The following is a 15,920-nucleotide window of genomic DNA, read 5'->3' as shown; positions in this document are numbered from 1 at the left end:
AAACTAGACGTGTTTTTAGACGTTTTAGACGTATTTTTAGACGTTTTTTATCCCATTTTGAGACGCACGTCTAATAGCCGGCTATTGCTCAGTGGGATGGTCAAAATTGATGAAAAACGAGGATAAAAAAAAAATCAAAAAACGATGGGATATAACCCATCGTTTTTTTTTCCATTCTTTTCAAATCCTCAAAAATGATGAAAAACGGCGTGCTACAGTATGCCGTACGATATGGGCTATTAGACGAGCGTCTAAAAAATGGGATAAAAAACGTCTAAAAATAGACGTCTAAAACACGTCTAAAAATAGATTTTAGACGTCTATTTTTAGACGTTTTTTATCCCATTTTTAGACGCACGTCTAATAGCCGGCTATTGCTCAGTGGGATGGTCAAAAATGATGAAAAACGAGGATAATTCTTTTTTTTCAAACAAATCAAAAAACGATGGGCTATAACCCATCGTTTTTTTTATTTTTTCATTATTTTCAAATCCTCAAAAATGATGAAAAATGGCGTGCTACAGTATGCCGTACGATATGGGCTATTAGACGAGCGTCTAAAAATGGGATAAAAAACGTCTAAAAATAGACGTCTAAAACACGTCTAAAAATAGACGTGTTTTAGACGTCTATTTTTAGACGTCTATTTTTACCCAGGGTAACTGGACTCAGCTCAAGAACTTGTTTACAGCCAGGCCCTGCTCATAGAACATTTCATGGTAGAGGTTCCATGCCTTGCTCAAGGGCACTTCAGCTTTAACGTGCCGGTCCGGGGATACGAACTAGCGAGCTTTCCGATATCAAGACCGCTCCACAAACCGTTGGGCCACCGCTGGCCCTAGATGGCCGCGGTCTGCATTTGGAGAATGCTGTATTTGGGCGGAAACCCCTTTTGGTGTTTTAAGCATTGTTATAATTTAGCTATTGAAAAATAGCAGATCTACAAGCTCATAGCGCGCCACTTTGTGGCGCGCTATGAGCTTACTATTTCTTTTTGTAAAAATGTGGCGCAAATCTTTGAATATATATTCTTTCAAAGTGAATGTTTTTAACTCGGGTCTAAATGGGTTAACTCCTTCCTTGCCGCCACTAGATAACGGAGAGAGGCAAGTTAAATAGAAACCAACTGGAGACAGAATTAAAAGATTGTTTTTATTCACAATAGAAGTGTAACAAATATAGTTTATTAAAAATCTTCCTGCTCATTAATCTCATTGTAACCCATTAAGTTCATCAAGATCTATTTGTTTATATATATAAATGGAATATTTACATTGGTTTCCTTTTCAAAAATAACAAAAAAAAAGAGAAAAAAAATAAAGAAAAGAAAATTGAATAAAATCCCCACAAAATGTAGATGTTGCATCATATGAACCAAAAACAAAGCAACAAAAACAATCTATGTGCAATGGAATGATTATCATTATCAATCATATTAATGGATATAATAATAATAAAAAATATAATTATTAGCATTATCAATCATATTAATGGATATAATAATAATATGGAATGATTAGCATTATCAATCACATAATAGATATAATCATAATAATAATATATAATAATGCAGTGATTATCAGCAATTCTTTCTTACAGTTACATTTCTGCAGTTTGGTTTCATACATTTCATACATTTTTGAATCCATTTAAACTCTAAATCCATTTAAACTCTAAATCCATTTAAAGTTTAAATCCATTTAAAGTTTAAATTCAGATGTTTCACAGAATAGAAAAACACATTGTAACGACGACAGATCATTAAACACAATTATATTTTAGACAAACATTTTGGCTCAAAGTTCGTGCTTTAACAGCAGGATGTTCCCATAGCAACAGGATGTCCCCATAGCAACAGGGATATTTCCATAGAAACAATCTGCTCGCTAACGCTAGCACTCTAAATGCTAACGCTAGCACTCCCAATGCTAATGCTAGCAACCTCAATGCTAACGCTGGCACTCCCAATGCTAACGCTAAAGGTCATTTACACGGCGGTAACGGCGCGAATAAACGGCGCTCCGTGTGCGAGGTACTCGTGACGCAAACAGCAGTTTAGATTAACGACAATTAATCGCAAAAAACCCCCAAAAACGCTCCCGGTGCGTACGGACGTTAACACTTTCCAAAGCTAACCGTGCTAAAAGACCAGTTGATGCTTTGAGCGACCGGCGCGACCCTACATACAGGTGGCGCTACAACCACGCACCAGGTGGCGCTATAACGATACGTTTGAAACAGCGTTCTGACGCCACTTTAGTCGTTCAGTATAAACTGGCCTTTGCGCTCTACCGTGTCGCAACCACACATCTATCTGTCTTTCCGATAAGTCGGGAAAATATGCCAGAAAAACATTTTGAGTACTTTACCAAAAAATAATACGTACACACAAGTTTATATAGAAAAAACAAACAAAAATAATTCTCTTCACATTGGATGGTTACATTCAGAGGATCGTTTCCCTCCCCCCCCAACCCACCCTCCCACGCTAATTTGGTACCGACACGCACCTGTGTGTGGCGCTATAACCTGATTGGACGACACAAAACGATCCTAGCGCTAAACGGCAACGGCGTCGTTTACAACTTTGTCTCCCAAACGTTCCACCGTGTCCTCAGTCAGTCATTCATTGATTGGTTGATTGCCGTTGAATAAATTAACATTCATAACAAATCCACGCATACGGAAATTACGAACAACAACATCGTGTCACATGATTGACGGCTGTGTAAGCCACGCCTCTTAAAAAAAGGCTAAAACTAAATGCGGGGTCCCCATGTAGGGGCCCCAGCCAGGGGCCCATGATGGGCCCCAGCCAGAGGCCCATGCAGGGACCCCAGCCAGGGGCCCATGTAGGGGCCCCAGCCAGGGGCCCATGTAGGGACCCCAGCCAGGGGCCCATGTAGGGGCCCCAGCCAGGGGCCCATGTAGGGACCCCAGCCAGGGGCCCATGTAGGGACCCCAGCCAGGGGCCATGTAGGGGCCATGTAGGGGCCCCAGCCAGGGGCCCATGTAGGGACCCCAGCCAGGGGCCATGTAGGGACCCCAGCCAGGGGCCCATGTAGGGGCCCCAGCCAGGGGCCCATGTAGGGACCCCAGCCAGGGGCCATGTAGGGGCCATGTAGGGACCCCATGCCAGGGGCCCATGTAGGGGCCCCAGCCAGGGGCCCATGATGGGCCCCAGCCAGGGGCCCATGCAGGGACCCCAGCCAGGGGCTAGGAACAAACCTGAAACTGGAGGAGGGGCCAAAGGGGGGACGGGGGGGTTATAATCTGTCCCTGGGCACACCCACCTCGGTGCATTGTGGGTAAACACCCCCTGGAGCATTGTGGGTAACCCGACTCCCGCCACATGGGGGCACTACCGACCGCTTTGTATTTAGTTTTCACCAATTAAAAAAAAAACACTTGTTTAGGGTAATAATTATGACAGACAGACAGACAGACAGACAGACGGACAGACGGTAAGCCTAAGGTCATGTGACTGAGAGCAATTCCATTGGCTGCTACAGTGTAGTCATGTGAGTAGACGGAAACAGTTTCATTGGCTGCTAGGATGGAGCCGTTTCATTGGCTGCTACAGAATCACATGGGTACCTCAAAGGGTAGAGCAGGTTTAAGTGGTTAAGATATGCTAATTAAGATGTGTTAATTAACATATGTTAATTAGGGTGGGGAAATAGGTGGGCGGGTCTATATTGATGATTGGCAGGGGGTGGGGTTAGGAGGCGGGGTTTGGGCTCGGGGGGCGTGGCTTCCTGATGATTGGCAGGGGGTGTGATTAGAGGGCGGGGTTTGGGGTCGGGGGGCGTGGCTTCCTGATGATTGGCAGGGGGTGTGGTTAGAGGGCGGGGTTTGGGGTCGGGGGGCGTGGCTTCCTGATGATTGGCAGGGGGTGGGGTTAGAGGGCGGGGTTTGGGGTCGGGGGGCGTGGCTTCCTGATGATTGGCAGGGGGTGGGGTTAGAGGGCGGGGTTTGGGGTCGGGGGGCGTGGCTTCCTGATGATTGGCAGGGGGTGTGGTTAGAGGGCGGGGTTTGGGCTCGGGGGGCGTGGCTTCCTGATGATTGGCAGGGGGTGTGGTTAGGGGGCGGGGTTTGGGGTCGGGGGCGTGGCTTCCTGATGATTGGCAGGGGGTGGGGTTAGAGGGCGGGGTTTGGGGTCGGGGGGCGTGGCTTCCTGATGATTGGCAGGGGGTGTGGTTAGAGGGCGGGGTTTGGGGTCGGGGGGCGTGGCTTCCTGATGATTGGCAGGGGGTGGGGTTAGAGGGCGGGGTTTGGGGTCGGGGGGCGTGGCTTCCTGATGATTGGCAGGGGGTGGGCCTCGGTGTTGAACACCCAGTGGTCAAACGGGATGTGGTCGTCGTCAGAGAACAGCAGGTACAAATACCTGGAAAACAAGAAGTAATCTGTTACATAATACTCATTAAATACACAGTAAGTACCTGGAACACAACAAGTAATCTATTACTGCTTTAGCTATTTAAAAATAGCAGATCTACAAGCTCATATCGCGCCACCGAGTGGCGCGATACGAGCTTGTAGGTCTGCTATTTTTGAAAAATCGAAGAACGACTGACATTTTTTAGAATCTGATCTCAGGTCAGAATGGGTTCATCAGACCAGTGTGTGTCCGGCGGAAACCTTGTATGAATCTGATCTCAGGTCAGAATGGGTTCATCAGACCAGTGTGTGTCCGGCGGAAACCTCGTATGAATCTGATCTCAGGTCAGAATGGGTTAAATATATAATTTGGCTGTAGAAGTAGACGGCCTCCTGATCGGATTAGTCACCGGCTAAACGTCTTTAGAGGCATTCATATTTTAGATGTGCGGTCACGGGGAAGAGCTATGGAGCCATTGAGGCAGCGGTGGCCGAACGGTTTGCGGAGCGGCCTTGATATCGGAAGGTCGCTAGTTCGTATCCCCGGACCAGTGTGACTAGGTGCTCGCATTTGCTAATAAAAATATCACCGTGCGAGTTGTAAAATTTAATTTGTAGCACCGGTGCGACTACAGGATTTGACCGTTCAATCGTGATAAAGACAAGGCTCTGTCTACAGCAAGTGCACATTCTATAGTCGCGGTTCTATACCTACATTTATATTTCTGAACGGCGGTGTCGTTCGCCAAAAAGAGCAGAGCTACAAGCTAACAACGTGTCGAGGCTCAATGCGGCGTTCATTTGGAGATCTGTCCCTTTGCTCCCACCGCCCCGCCCCTCCCTGTGTTGCTGCTCAGTTCTCTTCCCTGTAGACAGAAGGAGTTGCTAGGACCCCGACACGTTGAAACGGTTGAATACTAAAGTTATTTAGAAAGTTTGTAATGTTAAAACATCACTTGATATAACTTTTAACCAAACGTGGGTGAAACAGCGTGCAGCCGCGCACGTAAAGAGTGCACGTGCGCACGCACATGGAGTGGACAGATTGATTGATATACCAAAACAACCCTTGCTTAGCACCTCGCTTACAAAAGCGTGTGCGCAGCAGCGCAATATTACGAATGACCGACCTGACTGGATATATTATTATAGTCAGTGGCTAGCTCAGGTCCATAACTCTAAATGCAACGCATTAGACTAGAGCTATGGACCAGAGCTAGTCACTGGCCTGCATAACGAGCAACGTTACCATCTCCTTCCACCACACCGAGGTGTAGCCTTATGTCCGATGTTCTGTCTGAACTGAAGCAGTCAGAGCCAAGGAGAATGTTACATTACTGATGTTCTGTCTGAACTGAAGCAGTCAGAGCCAAGGAGAATGTTACATTACTGATGTTCTGTCTGAACTGAAGCAGTCAGAGCCAAGGAGAATGTTACATTACTAATTCACCATCAAGCAGCCTCTGCACTAAATGTCACACATGATAGAACAGCAAGATAAAAACGGATCGTCTGTCCATCCATTCATAAAATGAATTGACTATCTATCTATCCATCCATCCATCCATCCATCTATCTATCTATCTATCTATCTATCTATCTATCTATCTATCTATCTATCTATCTATCTATCTATCTATCTGCATACCAAACTAATAGTCTATCAGTATAAAAACAAATTGATTATATAGATTATATAAAAAAATATGATATCCAGATGAATATCAATATTGTGATCATTTCTGAAAAGATATTGTGATATAATATTTTGCCATATTGCCCGCCCCTACCTCATATCACTTTATTAAAGACAAATCACACCTGTGTGAAGTGAGGGCCACTCTTATCATCATACATCATTTAGCAGAATTTTGACCTAATTTCTCCGTTTATTGTCAATGGCAAATATTGAGACGTGTGGGGACTAAAGCTGTATATAGGAGGGGCTAGCGCCCCTCAAAAACACAATATTTGATAACTTTTCATTGTGCTCCTAAAATAATTTTAGAAGAGCTTAGATTAGCGGTGAGACAACGTTATAGTTTTATCATTAAATGGAGCACGGATTAACAGTCAACACAGAGACTCACAGAGACACATGGCTCCTCGGTGCAAAATAAACAGTGTACACTAACCCGACTTTACGATAATAAGGGACAGTATGTCGGGACACGCTGTTGTCATGTTGATAAGCTTCATGTTGTGCTTTGCACTCCTTCCAAAACCTGTACCCGTGAAATGTCGCTGGCCGGTGCCTAGGCTGTGAGAGACGGCATCGCACATGAGCAACCATGCTGCTCCAGCACCCGGAAAACAAACACAAGCACAGCAGCGAATGGGAAGAGTGCAAAGCATCCAAAGCATGCCCTGTTACAACCTTTACTTTTTTAGTTCGCTCCACATCTGAAACGGAGAAGCCGAACCATTTGTGTCAGATTTTCTCAGTAGTAAACTCTCCTCCTGTCAACCGCCCCCCCCCCCCCCCCCCCCCCCCCCCCTCCTCCCAGCACACTGAGCAGCCAGCATGGAATCCTCCCTCGTTTGAGTAAGGACGCGCTGTGATTGGCCACAATGGCCAGTGCACTTGTGCAAGACGTCAGTGGGAAATGCTCTCGTCAGAATGTACTAGTATTCCCCGTGTCCCCTAGGGTAGGTACCCTCACATGTTCTCCCTGTGTCCCCTAGGGTAGGTACCCTCACATGTTCTCCCCGTGTCCCCTAGGGTAGGTACCCTCACATGTTCTCCCTGTGTCCCCTAGGGTAGGTACCCTCACATGTTCTCCCCGTGTCCCCTAGGGTAGGTACCCTCACATGTTCTCCCCGTGTCCCCTAGGGTAGGTACCCTCACATGTTCTCCCTGTGTCCCCTAGGGTAGGTACCCTCACATGTTCTCCCCGTGTCCCCTAGGGTAGGTACCCTCACAAAAAACATGCAGTAATCCTGGTCTCTAAACTGCCTCCCCCTGGCCAGCCGGGGCGCCTGATGGAGGGGAAAGGAACTGGTTGGAATAACGTGTTCCTTCCACGCGCTACGTCCAACCCAGGGGGGCAGTCAGCCAGATATTTCGTGAAGCCTCATTTGAAATCGGTAGTTCATATAATGGCCTGTTGTGGCGCTGGACTGGACCCAAAAAGCCCCATAGCTCCATAGAGGCCCATGTATTTTGGCCCAACTTCACCTAGACTGTATTACCTTAATAAACATGGTCATGAATACTTTCTTCTTCCAGTCACTAGTTTAAAGTCTCATTTCTAATGTCATAATATTCTTTTTGGAAAATTATGGTCCCATTAATTACAAAATGACCATAAAGAAAAAAAAACATCGCGTATGTTCTGAGGGGCGTGGCTACCGTTACAGTCGATTCCCCTCCCACTCGAGTCAAAATAAAAACCAACGGAGAAGAAGGGGGGAAGTCCCGCCTCGTTGTCTGGGCAGCCAATGGCCAGCTGGTCCAAAACGGAGCCAGCCAATGGCCAGCTGGTACCAAACGGATCTAGAAAGATGGCGATTTACAGTGCAGGAATAACAGGCTTCATTTTACGTCCATGTTAGACCCCGCTTTGTCCATATTTTTTACAGTCTATGGTCCAACCAGGGAAACTCCCCCCTGTCAGGTGTAAAGGAGCAACTTGGACACTCAGGCATGAAGGAAGCATGAGTTCAAGTCCGTTGCTCTCCCCTTGTCCCCCATATATGGGGACTAGGTTGGTCTCCCCTTGTCCCCCATATATGGGGACTAGGTTGGTCTCCCCTTGTCCCCCATATATGGGGACTAGGTTGGTCTCCCCTTGTCCCCCATATATGGGGACTAGGTTGGTCTCCCCTTGTCCCCCATATATGGGGGACACAGGGGTGAAAAATGGGTTACAAAATCGTGGGATAAAAAATATTCTTTTAATGCCATAATAATCATTCTGGGCGGCCCCGGCTGTTGGTACGCAGAAGCGCTTCCCAGCGCTTGATTGACAGCGCAGAATGCATTTTGACGAGGCATGCGCACTGTGTGCAGCCCTGCCTATCAGTGTGTGTTTGTCACATGGCTTTGTGTCACATGGCTCGTGTCACATGGCTTTGTGTATTCCCTGAAGAAGGCCGAAAGGCCGAAACGTTGGACACTAATAAACAGACAGCATCGTGGCTACGAGTGTGTGGCCTTTTTCTCTTTTTTTTTTTTACAGTATAACATAATGCTTAACCCCTTTTGGTGTTACATACATTATGTTATAATTTAGCTATTGAAAAAATAGAAGATCTACAAGCTCATAGCACGGCACCGAGTGCCGCACTATGAACTTGTAGGTCTGCTATTTTTTGAAAAATCGTTAAAATGTGCCTCAAATCTTTCAGAAAATTGTCATGGATTTAGAAGACTTTATTTTTTTTTATTTCGACGTCAGGCCTGAATGGGTTAAAACACCAGACTGGCTTAACCGATTTTGCTTTAGATATTGAAAAATAGCAGATCTACAAGCTCATAGCGCGCCACCGAGTGGCGCGCTACGAGCTTGTAGGTCTGCTATTTTTTTGAACTGTCAGGATTTAAGACATTTTTTTAATCTGATCTCAGGTCAGAGTGCGTTAAAGAACCACCATTCTTCTGTGCGATATAATCTGATCTCAGGTCAGAATGGCTTAACACAACGTGTACTGAAGCACTTAGAGGGAGCTGAAACTTATGCAAGACTTCTCTTTGTTGATTTTAGCTCAGCCTTTAATACAATCAATCCAGACATTCTTCTTTGTGTGTGTGTGTGTGTGTGTGTGTGCATTCTGGGTATTGTAGTTCACTTACTTCAGGGTCTCGGACAGGTAGAAGCTCTGCTGAACGTCGTCGTGTTTGGGTGTCGAAGCGTAAACGTCTCTGACACCGCTAAACCCCGCCTCCACTCGGCAATGCTGCTCCAACGCCTGCACACACACACACACACACACACACACACACACACACACACACACACACACACACACACACACACACACACACACACACACACACACACACACACACACACACACACACACACACACACACACACACACACACACACACACACACACACACACACACACACACTTTAGGGTACTTAAGGTGTAATAGTTACCATTAGGGTACTTAAGGTGTAATAGTTACCATAACAGCCTCCCAGCCCCAGTCTCTGTACTTGGGGTCGTGGGTCAGTGTATTTAAGGTGTAATAGTTACCATTAGGGTCTGTATTTAAGGTGTAATAGTTACCATTAGGGTCAGTGTATTTAAGGTGTAATAGTTACCATTAGGGTCTGTATTTAAGGTGTAATAGTTACCATAACAGCCTCCCAGCCCCAGTCTCTGTACTTGGGGTCGTGGGTCGTCCTCCAGAGGTAAAGGTAGGTCTCGATGACTTCGGGACGCAGGATGTAGTATTTCTCGTTCTGGCGAGTAGCGACCGCCTCCACACCGCCATCGAAGCGAAACGCCTCGGGACCCAGCTTCAACGCTGAGAGACAGACAGGCAGGCAGGCAGACAGACAGGCAGGCATGGAGAGAGAGACAGACAGGCAGACAGGCAGACAGACAGACAGGCAGACAGGCAGGCAGACAGACAGGCAGACAGGCAGACAGACAGGCAGGCAGACAGGCAGGCATGGAGAGACAGGGAGAGAGAGAGAGAGAGACCTCGTCACCGTGAGCCTATCGACGATCAGAGAGCCAGCCTGTGGAAGGCCTACTTAGAGGACAACTTTAGTTTTTTTCAACCAAGGTTCATGTTTTAGGTTGTTATTAGAGAAACTAAAAGATGAGTGTTCATTTTCTTTCATTTTAGGGATTTTAGCAGTTTTTGACAGGGGGGGACGGGGGCATTCAAGCATGGGGCTAAATATGTATTTTTTAACACAATTTTATGGCGATTTATTTTTTTATGGTTTACTATAGTCCTAATAAACGCCAGGAAATTACATCTGACCACAAAAGATCACAGGATCTATTGAATATGACAAACTGACATATTGAGCCTATACACACAGTATAAGCCTTCCCCCAGTAGGCTACCTTCACATTCAGTAGATCCTGTGATCTTCCGTGGCCAGATGTAATTTCCTGGCATTTATTAGGACTATAGTAAACCATTAAAAAAAGAATCACCATAAAATTGTGTTAAAAAATGCATATTTAGCCCCATGCTCGAATGCCCCCGCCCCCTGTCAAAAACAGCTAAAATCCCTAAAACGAAAGAAAGCAGCAAATGAAAAAAGATTAACACTCATCTTTTACTTTATCTAATAACATCCTAAAACATGAACCTTGGTTGAAAAAAACTAAAGTTGTCCTTTAAGCGCAGCTGTGATGTGAGCTCAGTGGCATTGTGACTCCGTCTGTCATGCTGAGAACACATTGTCCAGACTCCAGAGGAGCTGTGAAACTCTAACGGCCGATTCATACTCCTATTTTTACCGCTGTTTCGGCGCTGTGGAGCCCAAATGATTTGTTTCGGCGCTGTGGAGCCCAAATGATTTCGGCCCGTCAGAGATTTTCAGTAGCACCGAAGAGCCGACTTTAGGACAGTACCCCCCCCCCCCCCCCCCCCCCCCCCCGAACCTCAAATGACGTCACATTGTAGGCAGTGTTGTTTTCGTCGACTGAAACTAAGACGAAAAAATGTTCGTCGACTACCTTTTTCCACTGACTGAAACTAAATAAAAACAAATCTATGATGACTAAAACTAAGACTAAATATACTGACAATTTCGTCAACAAATAAAAACTAGACTAAAATGTTAGGAAGGGACTATTGGACAAGAGAACAACTTTTATGCTGGGTTGCATGCTGAAAATAGCAGATATACAATCTGCGAGATTGTATATCTGCTATTTTCAGCATGCAACCAAAGTGTAAAATATGTCGCATAAGGAGAAGAGACTGGAGCAGCACGGACAATTTGAGCCTTTTATTTAGGTGCTGAGCATACAAAAAGAGAGACTAACGTTTCGACCTTGCGGCCTTCATCAGAGTCAGAGTAAAATATGTCATTACAACGACATCAAGGCCTGTCAAAACACATTTTAGTCGACTAAATCAACTGTAGGATTTAGTCGACTAAAATCGTATGACATTTCGTCGACTAAAACTAGACTAAACACTAGAACATTTCAGGTGAAGGTGTATGAATGTGTGTGTGAATGGGTGAATGTAATGCACAATCTCTGTAAAAGCGCCTTGGATAAAGGCGCTATATAAATGCACCATTTACCATTTACCATTTTTAATAATTAAACTGTCAGGATGTAACAGACATTTTTAGAATCTGATCTCAGGTCAGAATGGGTTAATAAAGGGAATGTAACAGTTAGACACGTACCCGTCCTGGCGTAGCTCTCGTGGCAGGTGCGTGTGATTTCGGCCGCCAGCTCCATGTGTCTCCCCGTGGCGTCGGCCCCCCCCGGGGGGGCTGCGGGGGCCCCGTCGGCCCCCAGGGCGATCATCCCGCCCGCGAAGCAGGCCAGGTGACCCATCTTATGCTCCAGGAGACCCCCCTTCCACTCCGCGATGTAGGTCAGACCCCCCGCTGACCTACGCACCAGATTAGACTCTATGGCCTGGAGACAGACAGACAGACAGGCAGACAGACAGACAGACAGACAGACAGACAGACAGACAGACAGACAGACAGACAGACAGACAGACAGACAGACAGACAGACAGACAGACAGACAGACAGACAGACAGACAGACAGACAGACAGACAGACAGACAGGCAGACAGGCAGACAGACAGACAGACAGGTCAGACAGACAGACAGGCAGACAGACAGGTCAGACAGACAGACAGACAGACAGACAGACAGACAGACAGACAGACAGACAGGTCAGACCTACGCACCAGACTGGACTCTATGGCCTGGAGGGAGAGAGGAAGCTCTGATCACGAGTAAAATATAAATGCTTCCGTCGTACAGTCTGGAGCAACGGAAGCTCTGATCATGAGTAAAATATAAATGCATCCGTCGTACAGTCTGGAGCAACGGAAGCTCTGATCATGAGTAAAATATAAATGCTTCCGTCGTACAGTCTGGAGCAACGGAAGCTCTGATCATGAGTAAAATATAAATGCTTCCGTCGTACAGTCTGGAGCAACGGAAGCTCTGATCATGAGTAAATATAAATGCTTCCGTCGTACAGTCTGGAGCAACGGAAGCTCTGATCATGAGTAAAATATAAATGCTTCCTTCATACAGTCTGGAGCAACGGAAGCTCTGATTATGAGTACAATATAAATGCTTCCGTCATACAATCTGGAGCAACGGAAGCTCTGATCATGAGGAAAATATAAATGCTTCCGTTGTACAGTCTGGAGCAACGGAAGCTCTGATCATGAGTCAAATATAAATGCTTCCGTCGTACAGTCTGGAGCAACGGAAGCTCTGATCATGAGTAAATATAAATGCTTCCGTCATACAGTCTGGAGCAACGGAAGCTCTGATCATGAGTAAAATATAAATGCTTCCGTCGTACAGTCTGGAGCAACGGAAACTCTGATCATGAGTAAAATATAAATGCTTCCGTCGTACAGTCTGGAGCAACGGAAGCTCTGATCATGAGTCAAATATAAATGCATCCGTCGTACAGTCTGGAGCAACGGAAGCTCTGATCACGAGTAAAATATAAATGCTTCCGTCATACAGTCTGGAGCAACGGAAGCTCTGATCACGAGTAAAATATAAATGCTTCCGTCGTACAGTCTGGAGCAACGGAAGCTCTGATCACGAGTAAAATATAAATGCTTCCGTCGTACAGTCTGGAGCAACGGAAGCTCTGATCATGAGTAAAATATAAATGCTTCCGTCGTACAGTCTGGAGCAACGGAAGCTCTGATCATGAGTAAAATATAAATGCTTCCGTCGTACAGTCTGGAGCAACGGAAGCTCTGATCACGAGTAAAATATAAATGCTTCCGTCGTACAGTCTGGAGCAACGGAAGCTCTGATCATGAGTAAAATATAAATGCTTCCTTCATACAGTCTGGAGCAACGGAAGCTCTGATTATGAGTACAATATAAATGCTTCCGTCATACAATCTGGAGCAACGGAAGCTCTGATCATGAGTAAATATAAATGCTTCCGTCATACAGTCTGGAGCAACGGAAGCTCTGATCATGAGTAAATATAAATGCTTCCGTCGTACAGTCTGGAGCAACGGAAGCTCTGATCATGAGTAAAATATAAATGCTTCCTTCATACAGTCTGGAGCAACGGAAGCTCTGATTATGAGTACAATATAAATGCTTCCGTCATACAATCTGGAGCAACGGAAGCTCTGATCATGAGTAAATATAAATGCTTCCGTTGTACAGTCTGGAGCAACGGAAGCTCTGATCATGAGTCAAATATAAATGCTTCCGTCGTACAGTCTGGAGCAACGGAAGCTCTGATCATGAGTAAATATAAATGCTTCCGTCATACAGTCTGGAGCAACGGAAGCTCTGATCATGAGTAAAATATAAATGCTTCCGTCGTACAGTCTGGAGCAACGGAAACTCTGATCATGAGTAAAATATAAATGCTTCCGTCGTACAGTCTGGAGCAACGGAAGCTCTGATCATGAGTCAAATATAAATGCATCCGTCGTACAGTCTGGAGCAACGGAAGCTCTGATCACGAGTAAAATATAAATGCTTCCGTCATACAGTCTGGAGCAACGGAAGCTCTGATCACGAGTAAAATATAAATGCTTCCGTCGTACAGTCTGGAGCAACGGAAGCTCTGATCATGAGTAAAATATAAATGCTTCCGTCGTACAGTCTGGAGCAACGGAAGCTCTGATCACGAGTAAAATATAAATGCTTCCGTCGTACAGTCTTGAGCAACGGAAGCTCTGATCATGATTAAATATAAATGCTTCCGTCGTACAGTCTGGAGCAACGGAAACTCTGATCATGAGTAAAATATAAATGCTTCCGTCGTACAGTCTGGAGCAACGGAAGCTCTGATCACGAGTAAAATATAAATGCTTCCGTCGTACAGTCTGGAGCAACGGAAGCTCTGATCATGAGTAAAATATAAATGCTTCCGTCGTACAGTCTGGAGCAACGGAAGCTCTGATCACGAGTAAAATATAAATGCTTCCGTCGTACAGTCTGGAGCAACGGAAGCTCTGATCACGAGTAAAATATAAATGCTTCCGTCATACAGTCTGGAGCAACGGAAGCTCTGATCATGAGTGTGTGTGTGTGTGTGTGTGTGTGCACCTGCAGTGCGTCGTAGTAAAGCGTGCGCGCCTCCTCGTCGGTTTTGTCCGACATGATCCAAGCCTTGAGGAGATACTCGTAGAAACTGTCCCCGAGACCCCCCACTGAGACGTGATCTGAAACACACACACACACACACACACACACACACACACACACACACACACACACACACACACACACACACACACACAATCCAATAATTTATTCATGTCGACACAAAGGAGATTTTGCACAGAATTCCATTTCCGTGCAAACACATAAATATGACACGGAAATCCTCCTCATAGGCATAGAGCTCACCCCAAACACATCTTTACTAAAACTACAACATGACGTCACTGAGCACTAAAACTACAACATGACGTCACCGAGTACTAAAACTACAACATGACGTCACTGAGTACTAAGACTACAACATGACGTCACTGAGTACTAAAACTACAACATGACGTCACCGAGTACTAAAACTACAACATGACGTCACCGAGTACTAAAACTACAACATGACGTCACTGAGCACTAAAACTACAACATGACGTCACCGAGTACTAAAACTACAACATGACGTCACCGAGTACTAAAACTACAACATGACGTTACTGAGTACTAAAACTACAACATGACGTCACCGAGTACTAAAACTACAACATGACGTCACCGAGTACTAAAACTACAACATGACGTTACTGAGTACTAAAACTACAACATGACGTCACCGAGTACTAAAACTACAACATGAGGTCATTGAATCGCGCTAAAACTACAACATGACGTCACTGAGCCGCGGTGGTAAGAGACTTGTGGTCTCCTCTTCAGCGAACACTGGACTTATGAATAATTTAATAACAGTAATAGTTTATATGAACAGGCATTTATATTAACCCCTTATACAGACGTGTGTGCGTGCGTGCGTGCGTACTCACGCTGGCCCCACTGTCCGCTGTTGGGGTTGAGGTAGTTGGGGTACAGACCCTGAGGTTTGTCCAGTCTGGAGAGGACCTTACGGATGGCCATCACCTGAGGAGCACACACACACACACACACACACACACACACACACACACACAGTGTGTGAATGGGTGAATAGATACAGACAGACAGACAGACAGACAGACAGACAGGTCAGAGACAGACAGACAGACAGACAGACAGACAGACAGACAGACAGACAGACAGACAGACAGACAGACAGACAGACAGACAGACAGACAGACAGACAGACAGACAGACAGACAGACAGACAGACAGACAGACAGACAGACAGACAGACAGACAGACAGACAGACAGAGACAGACAGACAGACAGACAGA

General features: G+C 45.7%; 1 protein-coding gene across 1 annotated transcript in view; it reads right to left on the bottom strand.

Annotated features, from left to right (window-relative positions):
* Positions 1-4,176: 4,176 nt before the first annotated feature.
* man1a1 (mannosidase, alpha, class 1A, member 1) overlaps positions 4,177-15,920 on the bottom strand; it is an 82,120-nt gene continuing 70,376 nt past the window's right edge. The window contains exons 9-14 of the mRNA XM_083790755.1: positions 15,533-15,626; positions 14,607-14,722; positions 11,721-11,958; positions 9,687-9,859; positions 9,176-9,291; positions 4,177-4,387 (exon numbers count right to left, since the gene is read on the bottom strand). Of these exons, the coding sequence (XP_083646881.1) occupies positions 4,261-4,387; positions 9,176-9,291; positions 9,687-9,859; positions 11,721-11,958; positions 14,607-14,722; positions 15,533-15,626 (864 nt within the window). The 3' untranslated portion in view covers positions 4,177-4,260. The remainder of the gene's footprint in view (positions 4,388-9,175; positions 9,292-9,686; positions 9,860-11,720; positions 11,959-14,606; positions 14,723-15,532; positions 15,627-15,920) is intronic.

This window comes from Protomyctophum parallelum (genome assembly GCF_964188405.1).
Source record: "Protomyctophum parallelum genome assembly, chromosome: 19".
In the NCBI taxonomy this organism is placed as follows: domain Eukaryota; kingdom Metazoa; phylum Chordata; class Actinopteri; order Myctophiformes; family Myctophidae; genus Protomyctophum; species Protomyctophum parallelum.
Note: the sequence above shows the minus strand (reverse complement) of the source record. Positions and strands in the feature narration are given on the sequence as shown.